This window comes from Cydia amplana, chromosome 4 (assembly GCF_948474715.1).
Source record: "Cydia amplana chromosome 4, ilCydAmpl1.1, whole genome shotgun sequence".
Lineage (NCBI taxonomy): Eukaryota > Metazoa > Arthropoda > Insecta > Lepidoptera > Tortricidae > Cydia > Cydia amplana.
The window spans coordinates 8,469,057-8,490,500 of NC_086072.1; the positions used below are offsets into that span (position 1 = coordinate 8,469,057).

The window sequence follows — 21,444 nt, forward strand, 5'->3', positions numbered from 1 at the left end:
CATACATATTATATTCTACCTATTGAACATAGTCGACTAATGTTGAAATTTAATTAAAACTAATTGAAATAACATGTCTAATTGGAGTTAGTCGATTTGGGAGCGATTTAAAAGATGCTGAATTCATAAACCAGTTCCTTGAAGCGCAGGCCCCGACGGTCGTGGGACATTAATTTTGTCTGCTAATTCCACCTATGTGGGAACCGTCATCCACTGACATGGCAAGCATTATTAAATTACCAGGCTCTACGTTTTTGCCGTTGGTATTCAGCTCGCTCGGAACACCCATGTTCGAATAGAGAAAACGAGATAAACGCGTTCATTTATGTTACATCCCCAATCCTTATCTATATTGAATCGCCAGCGCAACGTGCACCGACTGCACAGTGTACATGCATTTCGATTTATGCATGTTGGCTTTTTCTTTTCGATCCCTGTAAATAGTCACGACTCGGATAATTTTAAAATTTGCATCCAACTACAATAATAATATTTTTTACACAAAAAAAAGAATAGAATAAGTAGGTACGTATCTCTCCTTTGCGTATATAGCTACATTTAAAGTATTTAAAGTAACAATACATATGACTTAAGACTTTTTGGGAAACAATACAGACCCGTCAAATATAATTAAGTATATACCTTTTTAAGCAGAAGCGATCTAAATGTAGCGTTTTTGTATGATTAAGAAACAAGATGAAGTTGGAATTGTTGACAATATTAGCGTAAAAATTATTTACTAGCATCCTATTCAATCACTTGCATTTCTTTAGTTGTTGAACATAATAAGTAGTTTAATTAACAGTATTTCACACAATTCGATAACACTAGAGCAAGATTACGTAAAAGGAGCACAACATTCCGTTTAAATATCAGCAAGCTCAAGCCACGTTGAGCGCAAAAAACGTGTAAAAAGTATAAATCGTGTCGGCATTTAGTTGTCGTAACGCGGAGTTACGTGGAGAGGTTCGCCTTGCACTTGGGCCGGTGCGATCTTCAGTGCAATAGCCGGCGCCCGCGCGGCCCTCCTACTGCTTGCCAAGCACTCACATCTGCGGGACTTGTCTAAGTGTGATCTCCGATTACGCATAGCTGATACGCATATCAAGATCATACTTATAGAGGTGTTGCCCGAGGTAAGTGCTCTGTAAGCGACGGAAATAGAATCCCAGACCGGCCTAGCAAGAGCACCGCGAATCGGGTCAACACATTCTCGTAAACCGCCCACACTTTAAGCGTGTAATTTGAATCAGTGAACGACAATGAATGCTAACAGATGATAACCCCATTGAAGTATAAAAATAGGTTGTTGTTACAGTTACTTTTAAATAAGGTAAATATAAAAATACTTAGGAAACGTATCCTGAAATATATTCACAACATAATAAATCATCATAAAGAGACAATCTGCCTTAACAGTGAAGTTTAAAATCATATAAAAAAAAAAGGTCCGAATCGATCCAGCTATGTATATCTTCGAGAAATCGAAAAACTGTATAGAAAAGAACTTCTACTTTTTTGAGGTCGGTTTAAAAAGTTTTAATTTATAATTGATAGTTAATTAACCACTAATTATTAACTTAACGGTCGGTTAATTAGCGGTCATCAGGAAACTGAAGTATGAAAATCCAATATCAGACGCAAATATGTTTCATCACAAAACTATTAGAAGTGTCTACGTTAAGTATAACGTGCATTAATACAACGGTCGTTCTCTTCAAATATGTCTGCAGTCGTGAGAATGGCCGAAAAGTTGTACCTAATATAAATCCCTACACAACTGACTCCAAGTTGTAAAACTAAATAGCTGACTAACTAAATGTCACATTAATTGTACTTAGGCCGCCAGTAAAACCTAATTGACTCTACGTCGGCGCCATATTGTTCACCTCCATTTGTTGAAGCTCACTTTTTCTACTGAACGACCTATGAAACTTAGCGAAATAAAACTTGAACTTGCCGGTATTGTTGAAACATGGAATATTCTTTATATATTTACGCCTCCAGACGAAGTTTACTTAAGCTTATTAGTTTTATTTCAAGCCAAGCCGGGTGTAACTAGGACTACCTGACAACCTGTCCTGCAGCATCCCGGCTATTTATACCGCGGGGCTCGACTGGACTCTAATTAAAACCTTCATCTCCACACCATTAAACTGTAAGCCAACTCTTGCGATGTTAAACTAAGATATTCTAGGCAACCTAGGAATGGCAACGAAACTTCGTCCCAGATTTCTAAATTATATTTCCTTCTCATATTTATTAGAGATGGTTCCTTACTGAGTTAGTTTATATTAATTAGTAGGTAAGTGAGGGTAAAAAAAAACAATTCATTGAGCGACAGTTAAAATATATTAACATATCCAAGGATAATTTATGAGAATAACTATTTGTTAGTATCTTATCAGCGAATATTTACAATTATCAAAAACATATAATATTTAGGAATGAGACAATAGACTTCATATAAGGAAAGTAGACTCCGCGAGTAGGTCACTGGGTCCAGGCGGTCACCTTTCTCCTCGGCTGTTGGGGTAACAAAAAATATATTTTCCAGATGGTTTCGTGACACCTACTGTTTATTTCATTTGCGGTAGAAAGTAAACGAAAGTGTTTTGCTGCAATGGCAATAAGTAAATGAATTTCAATCGTGGTTTTATTTGTAAGGATTTGGTTTCATAATTGCATCCTAATCAATACCTAAGTATTATGGCAGTTGTTTAAGTTATACAGCGGATTAGGTGAAAATTAGATAAAACAAAAGATTATCAATAAAAATACTTAAAATTGTAATATCTACCTACATATCAATAAATACGGAGAATTTACCGCATCTGTATTACGAAGTTTTAGGTTATTATTGCGCGAAAGAAGGCAACGACGATAATCGGAGGCACGACAGAATTTTGTGAAAAAGTGTGAAAGTGAGTACCTAATATAATAGGCAAATCCCGGCACCACCCCGGCACCGAGCGACCCGCAAGAGTTCGTTGCTCGCCACTCTTCGTCATGCTGATTAACCGTTCCTCAAACCTTTTGTATTATTATTGTTATATTCATGTTATACATATTATATACCTGTGTACAGTCGACTACAAAGAGATGTATCCACTTTTTCACCTTACTGCCTTGTAATAAGGTGAAAAAGTGGATACATCTCTTTGTAGTCGACCCTACATATATACATTGAATACACCTAGCTACTTTACCTACACATTTCGTTGAAGTTAAACTGCAAACACCGTTTTTTGTAGATAGGTAGTAACTATTGTTTTACATGAGTGACTTTCTCTTTTCCATGCTCTGGGATTTTTAGTAAAAAATCGTCGTACGCGATAGATCTAGGGAAAATTACACCAAAAATCTGTTCACACAAGACATCACCCTTTTGTATTTATCCTCTCAAAATAATTGTGGGACATAAACGAGTATGTTAATTTATAATTATTATCCTCGATCTTTAACTGTGAAAAAGTTAAGTTTAATACAAAACTTTAGTAAGAAACTATGCCAGTAATGTACTTAATTGCAACATTTGCGCAAGTGCTTCAAATTTTTTAAATATTCATTGCGATAAGACTATAGAGCAAATGTTTTATTTTATTTCGAATAACTCTCTTAATTTGAGTCAAGTATATATGTCGGCGGCCGATCGTAAGATCAGGCATATCGTGAAATTCCTAGGCATATTGTGAAACGTGAAAATCTTTGACCCGTTCCCTGAGTCGACGCTACACGGGGCTCCTATTTCTGGGCAGTTTGCCCTACGGGCATCTAAAGCAAACTAACGAACCTATCCTACCTATATATTGGTTTAATGTCACTATCGTCAAAACATTACACAGGAACATTACGATCTGCCTGATCTTACGATCGGCCGCCGACATATACACGCCAATACAAGTAACTTCGAACATAATTAATAATTAACTTATACTGGCATATGTAACAGAAGACTAACAGTTGATAGGTGTACGCTTATTATGGGATCATGCATATGACCATAATAGTGGTAGGCACAAAGCAGTTATCAAGGTTGCTGAGATTACCTCCTAGTTGTGAGAAGACTATGTAATTATACATAATTCTTAAACAATGCGATACCGATTAATTAGACTTAAATGGTAATACAATCGATTATCTTATGGTGAGGAGCTGCCCTCCGGTTGTGCACGTGCAGTTCAATACAGTTTACAGTCTTTATTGTGAGTAATCACGGGGTTTACATTTTTGTTACTAGATAGGTACTAACTCATTGGAATAATATCAGAGGCTTTGATTTATAATTGGTTTTTAATTGAATTGTTTAATTTATAACGAACACAAGCTTTACGAATTAAACAATCTAAAAGTGTAATGGCTGATCGTTATATTACACGTTGAAATTATTTATTAGGCTGATTATTAAAAACACAAATTAAAATATATTCATAGAAAGTTTAATTTGTTCTGATTATTAAAAAAATACATTACCTAAAAGCTCTTGACGACAAACATATTTCAAAAGTATAGTTTTTTCCACGTAAAAATATAATAACATTTCAATACCATATCTTTCACCAAATTCAAGAAAAGCACAAGGAGCCGTAACATATTTTCAGTAACTACCTACGTGTTTTGAAATGAGACCCAAACCCAAATGACGCCACCCTTGAGACATTCGGCCGTGATCATGACCTCAATTTTCTGAATTCAAGACATTTGTCGCTTGATATGGCGCTTTATCGGAAACCGTTTCCTTTAGCGAAACGCATCCGCGAGGTATAATAATGCTCACGTATTTCACACATCCGGAGGAGGCATTTTAACGGAGGCTTTAACCTATTGTGGAAACGATAGAGTCGAGAAGTATTGAGTTTCAGTCCAAGTAGCGACTAATAACCAATGATTTATAACTCAAGATAGGTTATAGGCGTTCCAAAATGGAAGCGCTTAACTTGTGACAAATTGGACAAGTTGCCTTTAGACGCGGCTGGACAAGCGAGAAATGTGCACGTGCTAACGAGCTCCCGCACACCGAAAGAGAAAGAGACGACCTTATGTTTAACAACGAGTGTGACTAAGTTGGATGGAATGAGAAAATTAATCAAAAATGACAGATTTCTTCGTAGGCACAGAAATAAATATGGAAGTATTTTTTGTGCTCCTCAAGTATGAGTATAACCTATCTATGGTTATATAATATCATTGCTAATAACTATAATTACATACTATAAAAGCGACTAAAAACAGTGTGTAGGTACTTGTGTAAAATACTAAATTTACGATTATTTGTCGTTGAATCTAGGAATTCTAGGATACCCTTAGGAACTACGTAGCTACCTAGAATAGAACAAGCTAACTCCGAACACTTAGCAGTGACAATGTGGAAATTCCTTTGAAAATATGACGTTAATATCTTTTCTTATCTCTCATATTTCAGTTTCGATGAGTTAAAAGTGACTTCAATTATTTTAGAACCATAGATAAGGTTTACAAGGATTGTATCAATTAAGCCTACCTTGTCCATTTTATACGCGCATTGTAGTTCCACGTAATGAATTCACGAAATCTCCATAAAGAGGGCCCAAAAAAGAAGTATTTCAACGGGCAGACGGCTTCGGCACAGGGTAACTGACCGAGTCCTTGACCCACAGACGTGGTCACGGTCCACTCGCCTCTAAACAGACCTATAAGTATAATGAGGTTTATAATAATGTTTGGACGTGATTCGTGCGTGGGTGTCTCGCAGGAACCATAATAAGAAGACTGGAGGAGAAAGTTGAAGAGCTATTCATTGTTATAAGTAACGCATTGTACTTATAGCGTGTATTTAGTTTTTGTATGCTATTAATAGGTGTTAGTTTAGTTTTGTTTATATTCGATACGATCTCCATTTACGGGATAAGCACTAAGCAGAGGCGGAAAGTATAACGGTTAAAACGCACATTCGATATCACAATTCACTGTAGGTGCCAACACTTTTAATACTTTGTCGTATAAATTCATTAGGTACATGTCATGTTGATATAATTATGTCAACTGATAAAGACAAGTGGTGTCCAGCGACATGTAGAGTCACAGACCAACTCCTAGTAGAGTTATTAAGTTTCATATTAACTAATAGTATTTTTATTTTGTCTCTCATGATGAAGAACTACTTAAAGCTAAAGATTTTCAAAGTAATGACGATACGTTGTTAATTAATATATCCTATTGTTGTTACTATTTTCACGGTAGACAATAAAAGCAGTGCAAAGCAATGCAAATTAATCAAATTGACAGATTTATACAGGTATGCAAAAACACGCTATACCTATTAAGTATAACTATGACTCATATCAGTCATATCATATGTAAATAATATAAATTATTATTCATCCGATATATCTGAGCTTCCATATATCCGTAATTAAATTAAAGCTGGTCAACCAAATCTTGTCAGTAAAAAAGGCGCGAAATTCAAATTTTCTATGGGACGATATCCCTTCGCGCCTACTATTTTCAAATTTGCCGCCTTTTTTCTACTGTCAAGATCTGGTTGACCAAGTATAAATACTAACCCCTTTATTCATAAAACTTAGCAAACCTTTTTTTAAATGTTGTCCCTTTCTAACACACACAAATGTCAAAATGACAAATAAGGACAAATGATTATCAAGGGCTTGTTAGACTTAACAGGCGTTTAGAGTCTGGCTAGCCAAAAATTGTTGACAGATTTCTCCTTGTTGTATCACCAATTGTCTATGATAAAAAAAAAGCTAAAAGTTAGTTGTTAATTTATGTCATTCATTCAAATTGTTTGCGGTTTATAGAGGGTTTATTTTAAATAATATTAATAAATGTCTATACCGATTGAGGTCCGCAAACTATTATTTAAGCTGGTAAATAATTACGACAATATGCGAAGTCGACGTGTAGCGTTGTATAACAAAAAACTGCAGTGTTTACAAGTCCTAAACAAATGTAAACAAATTAGGAGGTTGGTGCTCTAAAAATATTTTGATATTTAGCATTTAGCATATTTGGCATAGTACTTATGTAAATTTTTTGGTGATGGATTAATATTACGGTATTATCGAGCTAGGTCTATTTACCCTACATTTAATTTTTCGCCTCGTTACAATGGTATATGGTGAGAAAGTGTAAACATATTATGTGTTTATCGTTGACTGTACTTTACATAGTGGTAGAATTGTGTGAGCTGACTTTGAGTGCACGTCACCGTATATTTAACTTATTTCCTTAGCTACTTTATGTGAGCACAGAAAATCAAAAATGTTTTCTAGTATCAAAACTATAATTCCTACTACACAACGTGTGACCAGCCCAAGATTTTTTAATTTCCCGCCAAATGTGTGTGTAATATTTCAGTAGCCAGACTCTATGAATAACGCCATAAATCCATTAGAATAGTAACACGATGTCGATAAGTGTAGGTATATAATATGCAAGGGTAAACGACCCAATGATTGGCCCTTTGAAGTAGTAAATGTTTTTAGGAAACTTACTACTACTGAAAATAAGTATGTCGGGCAAGTTATTTGCGTTATTAGATAGGTACATATTTGTATGTACCTTAACTATACCTGCCCCAATTATAAAAAGCAATCACTAATGATATAATAATAGAAGCTGAGTTGATATGTTTTCTATTGTGACCAGATAACGGTGCCTCGAGTATGGAATGGAGAAATTATTGACCCTCGCTCCGCCACGCCTACTAAATTTTTTGAGATATGTTTCATTCTGTACAACTCATTTGGGTCCTTATTTGTAATTTATATATCTGTGAAAATTATGAACCGAAATGGTTATACAGTTAATATTCTTGCTAGTTACTCCGTACGTTTTTTTACTTTCTAATATGTATAATGATCATTATAATGGTTGAATAAGTGATAAATAAAATATTCAAAACGAAGGTTTCGTCAATTCACAGGAAACGTATTATCCATGACAGGTTCAATTGAGTACTGACTTAGGTAGGTAGGTACTTAATTAAAGTTGTGTTTTGGTTATGGCTTATGGCTTAAACATGAGGTCATTACATTACCATACCCAGGATAAATTAATTCATAATACATAGGTATTATGAATTAATAATCAAATTTGAATAGTCAAATATATAGTAAAATAAATTATTTAGCTACTGTATTTAGTAAGTATTGTGATGTTCCCCAATAAAGTATTCTAAAATATTATTATTGTCGATAGTTATTTAGATATTGAAGAAAACAGATAAGTACATAAATTTGACATAGCGTATCGTAGTCGATCTGTAGTTCGTTTTCCTTGTTAGTTTGGCACATTCGTTAAGTGTTAATCGTATCACGCAGCGTCACTCGTGTCGGACCGTTATGCGACACACTCGTGCCCGGTGAACACTTGATTCGACATCAGCCGTGCTACACATCGTGTATACGATAGGGGTAACACCTACATCGACAAAGATATATGTGGCGTCGGTTTGACGTAATAAGCAGTCACGCACGTTGAAAAGAAATAGCCTTTGATACATTTCTGCCATCAGGCGGTATTGAAGTTAATCTAATCGAGATGATGAGCCGCGTCGGTGCGGTTGTTGTCCATAAAAGTGAAGTGATTGGTAATGTGTCGGAGGAATGCCACTCTATCTGCGCGTTGCCGCCGCAATCAGCGCTATCTTTAGCCACACATTCCATACTTAGGTAGCATCCGCATTGTGCGTTGACTTCCATAACTATTGAATTTATTTTTGGGTGCGAAACGGTTCTACCTTAAACTGTATGATCCCCATGTGATTTACCTACATACAACATACATCATCTGTGCTATGTAAATAAGACACTTATTAGGAGAAATGGGGACGACCGCACTACCTCTTCTCCATACAAACGTATAATACCCGTTTTCCTCACTGGATTTTTCCTTTCCAGTCATTTTGGAAAATTATGTTCAGAAGTCAAACTACGGTCTAATAATATGCATACTATACTGTTCTACCTAGATACACCACCTAATACCTACATAAGTAGGCAACCAAATAAAATTCATATAAATAGGTACCTACTTATAGTTGATAATATTTTTATTCGTTCGATTGATCTAGCTATAACAATATTGAATTAAGCATTGTTCAAATGTTCAAACCAACTTTCAGCGTTCCGAATAGGTAGTTCCAACTCGGACGTCAAAGCTTACGAGAAGAGATGATGGACTTCAAATAGATACTTGCCAGTGGTATTTGCAGAGTTCCATCAATTCCTTCTGAAATTTATCTTCTAAAATCATGCTGTATTAAATTAGCTAAATTGAGAACCTCCTTTTTTGAAGGAATTAAAATATTTCCAGTGTCCGGTCTCCATTGGTCACACACATTGGCAACACACATCAATCAGTCATTGACATCTCAGCACAGCCATGTGCTTAGTCATCTAGCAATCTGCGCTCCCACACTTCATCGATATTTTAGAATAGAATAGAATAGAATAGAATAAAATTTACTCCCATAAAATGCTGGTGTACTTATTGTTCACGGATAGGTACTCGGTAAATAACCGGCGTGCGTTATTGTGGTGTTCATCATTAATTTATACAGATTATCTAACGCATCACGGGTATAAAGTTATATTTCAATAAAGAGATTAAGCCAAAAAAATCCAATCTGCAAAAAGCTTTATCAAACTAACGAAACAAGAGTAAGCTCGTTCGTTAGAATTCAATTAACGTTTCATACGTGATTCAATATTTTATTAATAAACATTTTTTTTATTCTAATCAACCGCTTCCTATATAATATAGGTATCTATAGATTCTATAGCTTGAAACTCAATTTGTAGAGATTAGCCTTGATACAGTTCAAAGCCTCTACTCTAGTTGTGGTGTCCGTCATTTTTTTTATTAATGATTTATTAGAGACGTTTAGGTGTTCACAGTCAAGTTTTTTTGTCACCCTTGATGGTATGTAGGCTATATTCACGGACGCGAGCTATTACGCCGAGATTACTGTCTTTATTGCGAGATCCTTGGGCCGCCATGAATGCCGTGATTCATATAAATATTAGTTGTACAATAACTGATGATCTTAAAGAACCAAAGTAATCCAAACATTTTGAAAAGTTAGTAAAATTGAACATTAAATAATATGAGTACTTACAACATTAATAATTCTACATAATTATGGCAAACAACCCACTTAGTTGAAACTTCTTGTTTTAAAGTGCCTTCGTAATTGCAGCGGTGCCAACATTGAAGGATTTCCAACAAAAAAGTCTTCCTGCATTGTGTAGGTACAATAGGCAGATAATAACTAATAAGCTTTATTACCAACAATCTGCCGCGAGCCCCGTGATGTCTGCCTGTCCGTCTGTTCGTTGTGAACGAGTGGGTGCAAATCTCAGGCCGTTGTTTCCGAGAGACTGGTTACGTAATTGAGGACCATTAAAACAAGGAGAATGAGGTAAATTAAACGTCCACGAGGACACTGACGACTACTACTGCGCACGCGCAGTACGCAGCCCATTATGCGGGCATTATTGTAATTTCTGCATTATACAATCGCAGTCGGTAATAATTAATAAAACCCAGATAATACGCTTATCATTGTTATGTCAGTAGGTACTTAATAAATCGTAATTAATACAACTCACGATTGTATCGGCATATGAAGACACGTCGGCCGGTATGGCGTCCTCTCAACGCATCCTCATCAATTTACCATGAGACCATGACTAACAAATTAGTTCACGTGTTTAAACTATTAGCGTCATACAGCCATGACCTGCACACCGCGTCTGAGGAACCTTGCCCAGCAATTATCTCAACAAATATTGATTAATTGCCGAAAACTGACCGGCACAGCACGCATACGTCGCATTGTTCATTGATGGTTTTCATAAATCTTCTAATTGAGGTGGTTACGCGTTCATGATTTTTTCGGCCACCGGCGCGGCACGGCCTAAGCACGGGCGAACGTTAGTTCTGTGGTTTTAATAATATTTAACCTTTTAAAATATGTTTTAAAGTTGATAAAAAATAATAAATTAGTTAAGTGATAAAGATGAATGATGACAAGAGTACTTAGGTACCTTCATTTTGTTTAACATTAAGAAAGACTTACTTCAGAAGATTATTGTTGATTGAGATGTAGGTACGTCAGTATGATGGACACATTTGGCAATAATCCCATATTGATTTATCGATGATCAGTCACCGTCAGCATCGGTTAGGCGGGCACGGGCGCACCTCAGAGTTGTGAGGTCGCATCCGCGCAAGGTCGCCCGGTCTCCTCCGTGCACCATGCAGCCCACTTATGTATGTGCATCTTGAAATAGATGCCGCAAGGGTAGTTGCATAGTAATAATCACCAAGTGCCAGTGTGTTATTATTCATCTATAAAACTGGATATTCTAGTTCATGATCATCTGTTTTGAATGGAATTCATATGGCTTTAGAATGATGGTTAGATTATAGTTATTGTCGATACAAGTGCGAAATAGAGGAAATTCGAAACGAGTGGCGATAAATTAAAACACGACCGAAGGGAGTGTTTTAAATCGACACGAGTTGCGAATTGCGAAAACGAAAAGTGCTATTTTACGCACTAGTGCGGAAAAATAGCCCCATATGTCTGTAAAAGTATTTTAGTAACGTGGTACGCTTGATTCTCGTGTCTGTTAGGTAATAAAACTATTGTAATTTTATATCTGAACTTCACGTCTATTCATAGGGTTCAGTAAGTCAACTACTTAATTTTTTACAAATTTGTCGCATGATTTAATCGTTTAAAAGTCGTGATTAATTGACTAAAATACTAAATGAAAGTGGCAGAAATGCATGAAGCACAGCGCATACTAGATAATAAGTAGTAGTAGTAGTAAAACACTCTATTGTACAAAAATCAGAACAACACAGGAAAAATAACATTCGTTATTAGTACAAAGGCGAACTTATCCCTTTAAGGGATCTCTTCCAGTTAACCTTTGAGCAATTGCGGAGAATTGGAGACGGTAGACATCGGTGGTATAATTATATATAATTATATAGTACATAAAAATCTGTGCTACCTACATAAATATAGGGCGGGCGGCACTAACCGCATGTACTTAACGGGATAATTAACGAAACGCAGCAGTAATTAGGTATCCCATAGCATATATACTAGCCATTTGATTTTTTTGTAATTTTCATATATGTACAACTACATGAAAAATGATGATAGGCTTAAACAATGGTTCGAAAGACCTACTTCACACGTACGAGTACCTATTACTATTATAGCGACCTAATGCTGGCATCTTTTAATTTGCAAACGACAACGACAATAAGTCGGACGAACGTTTGTCGGTCATCGCGGGGTAAGTGTGCGTGAAATTAGTACGAGTGCTAAACACTGCACTATACACTAGTGCTAGCTAGAGTACGAGTAGCTATATAGCACTCGATTACGCGTAGGTACCTTAAGTGCTACTAACAGAGACATAATCAATTATGGACTGCAGGCGTATGATGTATGGCTTTTTCCACGTGATAAATAGGTATACCCATCGCTTTTTAGACTTTGAAAGTGACGAACACCGTTTTTATCACACTGTCACATAGATAAGAACGTCAAGAACAAACGACCATCATATACGTATACTGGTTATCTAAATTCAATTAGTATCTTCGCAAAGTTGCGTTCCTCGTCGTCATTGTTGGACGTGATGGGCGGGATTTGTCGATGGGTCATTATCATTAATTGTATTAGTGCGCTGACCCAACATAACTGAACGTCATCATACTTTGTGATATATTTACCTATTTTAATTGTTATATTACCGCTGCAGATTACTTTTAGGAATTTCAAATCTCTTCGTGAACTCATTAGATGCCGTTATATGTATCTAAGAGGTGGCATGATTTATATATAGGATTATGCTTATGACAATATTTCTGTTCCGATATTGCGTACCAGTTCTTAAAATATAATCGTCTCTTTTGCTAAAGTGATACAGGCATTGATGGTGATGGTAGACATTGGAGCATTATGTACAACAATATATACGTACCACGTGCAAGCTCGTAATTACCGCAGCCACGTTGGAATGGGTCCACGGTCGCCGTGGCGTCTTCCATCGATAAATATGATAATTTCATATTATCTAACCTAACCAAACCTACCTACTAAAAATTATCGACCAAAGTAAAAATTATCGATTGCAATGTAGGGTAAGAAATATTAAATAGGTACCTTTTAACTGACTTAAAAAAAAAGCAGGAAGTTCAACTCGACCGTTTTTTTGTAACTTACATCGTAAATTGTGAACCGACTTGGATTTTTTTTGTTGAAGAGTACCGTCAAATCTTATAGGCATAAATATAGCGGTTTTTGCAATGATATTATATAACCATACTCATACTTGAGGAACACAAAAAATACTTCCATATTTATTTCTGTGTCTACGAAGAAATCTGTTATTTTTGATAAATTTTCTCATTCCATCCATCTTTGTCACACTCGTTGTTAAACATAAGGTCGTCTCTTTTTCTTTCGGTGAGCTCGTTAGCACGTGCACATTTTTCGCTTGTCCAGCCGCGACTAAAGGCAACTTGTCCAATTTGTCACAAGGTAAGCGCTTCAATTTTGGAACGCCTATAACCTATCTTGAGTTATAAATCATTGGGTTTTTGTAAATCAATCATTTGCATTCAAAGAAGTGCCAGTTGGTGCTAGTAATTTCACTCACCCATGATTTTTATTAGTGTACCGCACAAAACTTTGTACGCGGTACCCTTATGGGATCACATCGGTCTTGCAAATCAGTTAAATGTGTTTTTATAGATGGTCAAGCAGATCTTGTCAGTAGAAAAAGGCGGCAAATTTGAAAAATGTAGACGCGAAGGGATATCGTCCCATAGAAAATTTGAATTTCGCGCCTTTTTCTACTGACAAGATTTTCTTGACCATCTATATTTAATATACGTACGACTGCGTATATTGTACCTATTTCTCGTTCATGTTTTTTTTTCTAAATCAAAGCCACTGGCCAAGTTTAGCAGTGTTACAACATAAGCAAAGCATCGCATATAGACGAGATAACGTGAACACTAAATTCGCACGCTCTCTTAACGGTTCCATGGTGTAATGGTTAGCACTCTGGACTCTGAATCCAGCGATCCGAGTTCAAATCTCGGTGGAACCTTCGTTTTGCTTTTTCTTTTTGAATTTTAGTTTATTCATTATTTAACCACTCAATATTTGTATCGTAGGTATTACCTAATTGAAAAACAAATGAAAAAAATATTTTGAATAAATTATTATTAATAACGAAAATTACCTTTATTTATTTATTTAAAAAACAAAGTTTATATTTAGTAAGTAACACTGATGAGACTTAATTGTTATAATCAATTAAATACACATGTAATTGGTCGGGTTCAACGACCTCATTGCGCAACTCGTCATTTAAAGAGAGGTAATTACCCTCGGCTCCGGATGTGCCAGTAGTCGCTAAATTAAATAAGTAATAATTATAATTGCGCTGTTCGCCTGAATCGAAACAATTGGATCACAAGTACTCCGGAGTTTAAATATATAAAATCTGTCATGATACTAACTAGAATTTTACTAGGTAGAGTAAGTAGATTTTGTATGTAGGTATACCTACCTACTAAGGCGATTTACCGTGAAACTACATATCGTCGGTATACTTCCAAAACATGATAACTGACAAAATGGTCAAAAATGAGTTATATATACAGTTTTGTTCAAATTTTGATGTTTTAAATATATATGTGGCATTTTTTTATTTGTTGTTATTATTTAGAAAGTTATACAGTGTAAAAACGTAATAACAGACAAGAAATAAAATATAATGTGCACGTAAAAAATAATAAGGGTACTTACTTAAATCTACATATTTCATAAAACTGGTCACGTAAAATATATAAAGTAACCTTTACATTTTTTGCCTTAATGTAAATAATTAAGAACCTAGTTACAGCATCTGGTAAAACACTATAACATTATTTATCACTATTTACTTGTACACATTTCTTTCAAAACATTGTGTAGTTTACAACTAGATAATATTAAGTTTTTATAATTTGCTTATAATCCCGGGTAAAAGGATATTTATTATCTTTCTCATTATTTTCAATTATATAAATATACATTTTTATATATTTTTTACGTAATACATTAATGTTACTCCATTTTGTATACAGGCAAAACATGATAACTAACACATCCCATTTTTTTATCGGCCAATATTTTACATTTTTCAAATTGAAAATATCAATTTTATCAATTTAAGGCAATTTTAACATCTCAAAAATGTCATATCTAGAACTAAATTAGTAAAAACGCGTTTCTAAATTCACACATTTAAGGGCTCGCGTTTTCTCGAAACTATGTTTCAGTTAGTTATCATGTTTTAGAAGTATACCTACGATATATTATGAGTATTTAAGGACCTACCTATCTGCAAGAACAAAAAAAGAGCCTCCATGTCATCATCATTTTGTCCTCCTTCTTTGTTACTCGGGGTCCGGGGATAAAAAACATTTTGCGCGTTTTTACTTTTCTACAAAGCATACTTCACAAGAAGAAATTACTCCGCCTTGTTTGTTGATCATTTCTCCAAGTCGGACTTTCGTCATTCTTGCGTTTGTAAATATGCCAACCCTTTTGTAATGGTCGCCGCTTCCACGGTATAATTACTGGGACCATAAAAACCTCTGGCCAAAAATTTTACCTCATCAAAATTCTGTTCATGTTCTTCTAAATGACGTGCTACCTTCACGTAAAATTTTGAAACATACGTTTTAATTATAGATTGATGTCGAAGGCTGAGTTTATTGCCAAAATATGTTGGTGTCTTATCCGTCGTCATAATCGGTTTTGCTCTCGGCTGTTTTGAGTTTCAACTACTTATAAGAATGTTCGAGAAAATTACATGGACACACCAGGATGTTTATTACACTATAAATTGTACGTTTTTATTTATACAAAAAATGTGTACCTAGATAAGTACAATATGTGTGTATACAATAAGTGAACAATAATATACATAATAATATACCTATAGCAACTTGACAATTATTAACTGCTATATTATAACTAATTTAAATTAATTTACATCATGGGGAAACTAACGCCTGTACTAAATCAATAAGCAATTTATTACATAAATGCGTACAATAATACTTTACTATTAGTTAATCATTAATCAAGCAAGTTGACGAGGACATTAATTATACCTATATATATTTTTTCGCATTGCGTCCTAGCTAACTCTTCTTCATAAATTCGTTATTTTATAAGTAGGTACCATTTTAGTGCGCTGGGCTGTATAATTTGGGCCTTAATTTTTGCAATAATCACCGTACCATATCAATCATATCATTATCAGTGAGCGTTAATTTTCCAGCAATTTTGGTGCAGCATTGTTGGTTAAAAGCATCTGTATGCCCTACTCTATGTGGAATAGATAATTAGGGTTAATAACAGTAATATTAACCGTAACCAATCCTCTCCCTAGAAAAAAATTGAAGAAAATCCTTTATTTTTACTATGCTGCACCAAAATTGCTGGAAAATTAACGATCACTGATCATTATAGTGGGTTAAGTGGGGTTGTGGTTTCTCACATTTTCTTAAATTACACTTCAACTCTCTAAGCAACGCTTAGAACCCAAGATATTACATCTATTATATTTGTGTTTCATCGGTTTTGATATACGAGTCACGCGGAATCAATCGACGGAAGGTAAAAGGTGCGGGTTATTTGGCGTTGCCCGTGGGCAGTTCCCAGCGCACATGATGTCCAGCAAATGCCCAATGATTTCAACATTGTGTCAAGGCAATACTTGACTTAATGTATGTCATGCCTTTTGCACTCAAGTATTTCACATCTAATATTCACACAAATTTTTCACGTAATATATACGGTACGTAGTAGGTACTTATTTGCTACGTGACTGGTTTAAACGAAGAACGGTGTGGATCCATTTTTCGGTGTCCACTTCAGCAAAATTTTATACAGCGACACATGTTATGATGTATGACATATAAAAGTATTTAACATTAAAATATTTTGGTGGTAACAACTGGAAGTAAAAATTCCCACGAGTTACCACCAAAGTTGGGTTGGTGGACTTGGTGGTTACTTTTGGGTTTTATTTCTCAGTTGTTAACTTGTTACCACTGGGGACAAGTGGGGAAAGAATCCCAGTTGTTTATTGTTTACTAGTGGTAGTGGTGGGTGGTGGTGGTAGTGGTAACGCCGTCCTCGAAACGTCGGAGGTAAATCTTAAAACTTAGATACTCGATTAAGTCCCGTTGTACAATTTAATAATGTGTAAAAATCGTGAAAGTTTAAATCAGTGTAGTGGTACCTAACAACTTGGTGGTATTACCCCCCGATTCGAGTTTGTACTCTTTAGAATCTCCTCTATGTTTGATGACTGACTAAACTTATTTACGTGCAAGAAGCGTCAATAAAAGCTTGATTGATTGCCACCTGCTTTCCAAAATATTTTCTAACGTCTGTAATCTTTCTGATGTTGTTAACAGAGTGAATACCGGTTCGCGGGCGGAGGGTACGGGCGTGGGCTCGGCAGCGGCAGCGGGTCCCGCGGCGGGAGCGGCAAGTTGTGCTCGGCGGCGTTAGTGGGCGGGGCGCTGCTGGCGGCCGTGGCGGTGCTCGCCGTCGCGGCGCTGGCCTTCTACATGGGTGCCTTGAGGCCTGATAATGGGGAACGTGAGTAACAATACCTACTACAAAACTAGCTAGAAAGCATAGCCTTGAGTACTCAGCTAAAATGTTAGGAGTTCTTATTAAACTTCTCCCGTTATTATCATTTAGCTCAACTACTCCTAGAGTCACATCTCACATCAGTATGATGGTGATAATGAGAAATGTAGGTGAACTTATACTTTAATAAAGTACCAATTCGGTTACCTGGCCAAGAGAAGAGTTTATTCTAATTATAACATTATAATTATAAGCTATACCTAGTTTTAGCTTATTATAGCTAGTTTTTGATACCTATTTCATATTCGGCTAAATTGGATTATGATTGACGATCTAAATCGGATGTCGCAATATACATAGTTTAATTAAATACATATAGTGTCAAACATATAAGGCTTTCAATGGTATGGTTGCTTTCAAATAAATTAATGGTGTCATACCATTTCAGCTATAATGGCGTTCGAGGGCACGCTACGCGTGACCCGCGGCGACGTGTACGGCGGCTCGGCGGGCAGCCCCGCGTGGCGCGAGCGGCAGCGCCGCTACGGCGCCGCGCTGCGGCAAGCGTACGCCGCGCCGTCCCCACTACGCCAGGCCTTCGCCGGCGCCCTCGTCACCGGCTTCGGCGACCGCCGGCTCGACGTGCACTTCAGACTCTACCTTGACAGGAGAAAAATACCAAGGTACGGAGGTTTACCACGTTCAACAAGGTGACTGTTCAATTTCAAGCCCTAATGCAACCCCATTTTTTAACTCCGTTTTCTTTTTTTCAGTTCTGTCTCAAATATAGAAGAAACTCTGAAAAATATTTTGGTTCAAGACTTGAATTCGAAGAATCCAGCTTTTGGACAAATTAAAATAGATACGTCTAGCATAGTTATAAAGAGGGATCTAATCCACACATACCAATCTGAATCTTACGTCAAGGAGGCTTTGAATGACACCATGGCAATAAGTAGTTCAAAATCACCTCCTCCGCTTAGTAGTAAAGATAAGACTCTGCAAACGAGAGTAGGTGTTGTCCGTAAAACCACAGTGAAACCAAGTATACCCAATAAAAAGAAAGATCCCGATGAGCCAGACATTGACACAGAAAATTTGCCTGTAGTTCAAGGTACTTTTCAGATCACAAAGACTGAAGCTGATATTACCGAAAATAAACAAAACTCTAGTCCACCAAGAAACGATGAAAAACCAAATATTAAGACAACGACTACAACGAAAGCAACAACTACGACTAAAGCACCCTCGACAAAACCTCCCTACATTAGACCGTCTACATTTAGACCATCCACAACAAGAAGAGTTCCTACAAGTACACCAAAGGCTCGACCATTTACGATTATGTCTACCTTGAACGTAAAGCCAAAAACAGATCCTACCACACAAACGGATTCCGAAAGAACTACGAGGAGTTCGGCGGCGTCATCTTCCATTACCACACCATCTACTCCTCTCGAGATAAACACGAATAATGTTTCACAAATATTACTGGACCTCCTTACTAATGAAAATCAATACAAAGATATCCCTAAAATCGATACCCTTTTTACTGTACCACATGTTGTTGATAATGAACCGTGGCGGCCAATCACCAGGCCATACTACGAGTCCACCAGCAACGTGCCTGTGGTAACCGAGGAGCATCCTATAGAACCCATTGAACCCAATGCCGAAGACAGGATCGGTGTCGCTGAAGTAGTAGAAGATACATCGGTTCTAGAAAGTTTTTTAAGTCCTATCCCTACAGTAAAAAATAGAGAGAAAGTTACATTTAAGCCCCCAGGTCTATTAAGTGTCGATCCTAATTTAGGTGCAGAAGTATACGTACCAAGTCCTGTTTACACCAGTTTTACCCTTCCTACGTTTGCGCCACCACTGAAAGATATGGAAACATTAGGATCTAGTTTTCCGAAAGCTCATCCCATTCCTGTCGATAAAATCAGTACAGTAGTGGAATCAGAAGAAATAAGTGGGGATGACGATGATGGAAAACCAGTGGAAAGGCCTCCCAAGGAAAAAACAACGTCTGTAACACTAAACGTGGTACAATTTGAGCAACAAGATAACAGCACTGAAAAAGTCTCAATAGAAGGCGCGTCAATTCTTAAGAAACAAGATGTCACTACAAGCAGTACTTCGACAATGACTACCACTTCGACTTCAACAAGCACCATGTCAACCATGTCCTCTAGAGACATGTCATCTAGCAGTACTACGAAAGCAGCTGATGGTCACGACGAAACAGAAAACTCCACAAGGCGACCGAATAACAAAGTTTCGATTATACCAAGCACAGAGACCCCTCATCATACCTGGGAATTGGTAAATACCTCAACCAATGATAATGGCACATTCAATAAACACTTACCGGAGAAATATTATAATGATACGTTGCAAGCTATTATTACTAAAAATGACGCTTCATTTCCAAATACAACACCAAAGTTCTCGGGAAAAGTATCAATTCTTAAAAATCTGACAGAAATTATAAAACGATACACACAAAGCACGACTGAAAAACCTGTAAAAGAATTGGAGGAATCTGAAAATGAAGAGCGCCAGACTCACATTAAAATGACTGGATCAGTTGAACTTGTGCCCGAGGATGAAGTCGAAGCAACAACAACACGAGTGATCACTCTACTACCCGCCAAATCTAATCTTGGCGTTAACCGTCCTCTACGACCGAGGCCGTTAATACGGGTTCAATCTCCAACCAAGGAAAATGAGCGTAGTTTTTTTCGTAGCAACATAAAATTTCAGACGGTTACGGAAAGAACTACAAAAAGGAGTATAAATGATAAATACGATTACGTGACACCTAAACTTGAATTGATATCTAAGGACGAAGAAGTCAAACCTGACGAGGAGGATATATTAACAAAAGTCAGTGACAGTATACCTGTCGCCAGTTCACCGGACATGGTCACTGGCAGTAACCGATTTCCTAAAGCGAGTGATGAATTAGGAGGTTCTATTCAAGTTAAGAAGAAAAATGGCACATACGTACCCGAAGGCACATATAGAGTTTCATACCATGTTACTGGAAGTGTTAGTAGCAAACAGGCAAATAAAACTCTAGACCTTCCGGCATACGAACTAGCCTTGGAACCCGATGTCGTTTTGGAAATACCCACTAATCAAACAAATACTCTTACTATTGACAAACTAAAACAACTAGCTAATTTGGCGACTATTTCAGATGCTCAGAATAATACTTTATTTCGAACTCCAGGTGGAGTGATATCTACCAAAGCTATACCGTCTAGTTACACTTTAAATCAGGCGGGTTTTAAAATTTTGACTAAGACATTCAGTAAGATTCCACCTTCTAAACAAGAAGTAAACATCATAGAAAAGCCTATTCCTGAAAAGAACTGCAACAAATTATATTCAGAGAAAGAAATAACAAAAGATGTCGTTAAAACAGGTATGATTATTTATTTCTCTGTAATCTAGCTGTTTCCGGCTTGGCCTTTCCTAACTTATGAACACTGGACGTGTTTCACCAGTCTGAATCATTTTATATCTTAAAAATTTCAATCTTTCTTTCTGCCTATCTAGTACAAAAAAAATATAGTTTCTTATCATAGGTTGGTCTCGAAGAACCTTTTGATTCTGGATAGAAATGGAGTCGATAGGGATTTAAGTATAATGTTTTTTTAAATCAAAAATCTCAATTTGGTCCTAACTGTACTCTTTTCCCAAAATCTGTAGTAATGTTAATCGACATTACTCAAAAA

At 36.4% G+C, this 21,444-nt stretch overlaps 1 protein-coding gene and 1 non-coding gene across 2 annotated transcripts in view; both read left to right on the top strand.

Annotated features, from left to right (window-relative positions):
• Positions 1–21,444, top strand: part of LOC134663168 (uncharacterized) — a 68,973-nt gene that overhangs the window by 35,571 nt on the left and 11,958 nt on the right. Inside the window, exons 3-5 of the mRNA XM_063519524.1 lie at positions 17,518–17,704; positions 18,147–18,381; positions 18,472–21,131. Of these exons, the coding sequence (XP_063375594.1) occupies positions 17,518–17,704; positions 18,147–18,381; positions 18,472–21,131 (3,082 nt within the window). The remainder of the gene's footprint in view (positions 1–17,517; positions 17,705–18,146; positions 18,382–18,471; positions 21,132–21,444) is intronic.
• Trnaq-cug (transfer RNA glutamine (anticodon CUG)) lies at positions 14,073–14,144 on the top strand. The gene has a single exon. It is a non-coding gene; the product is annotated as a tRNA-Gln (tRNA).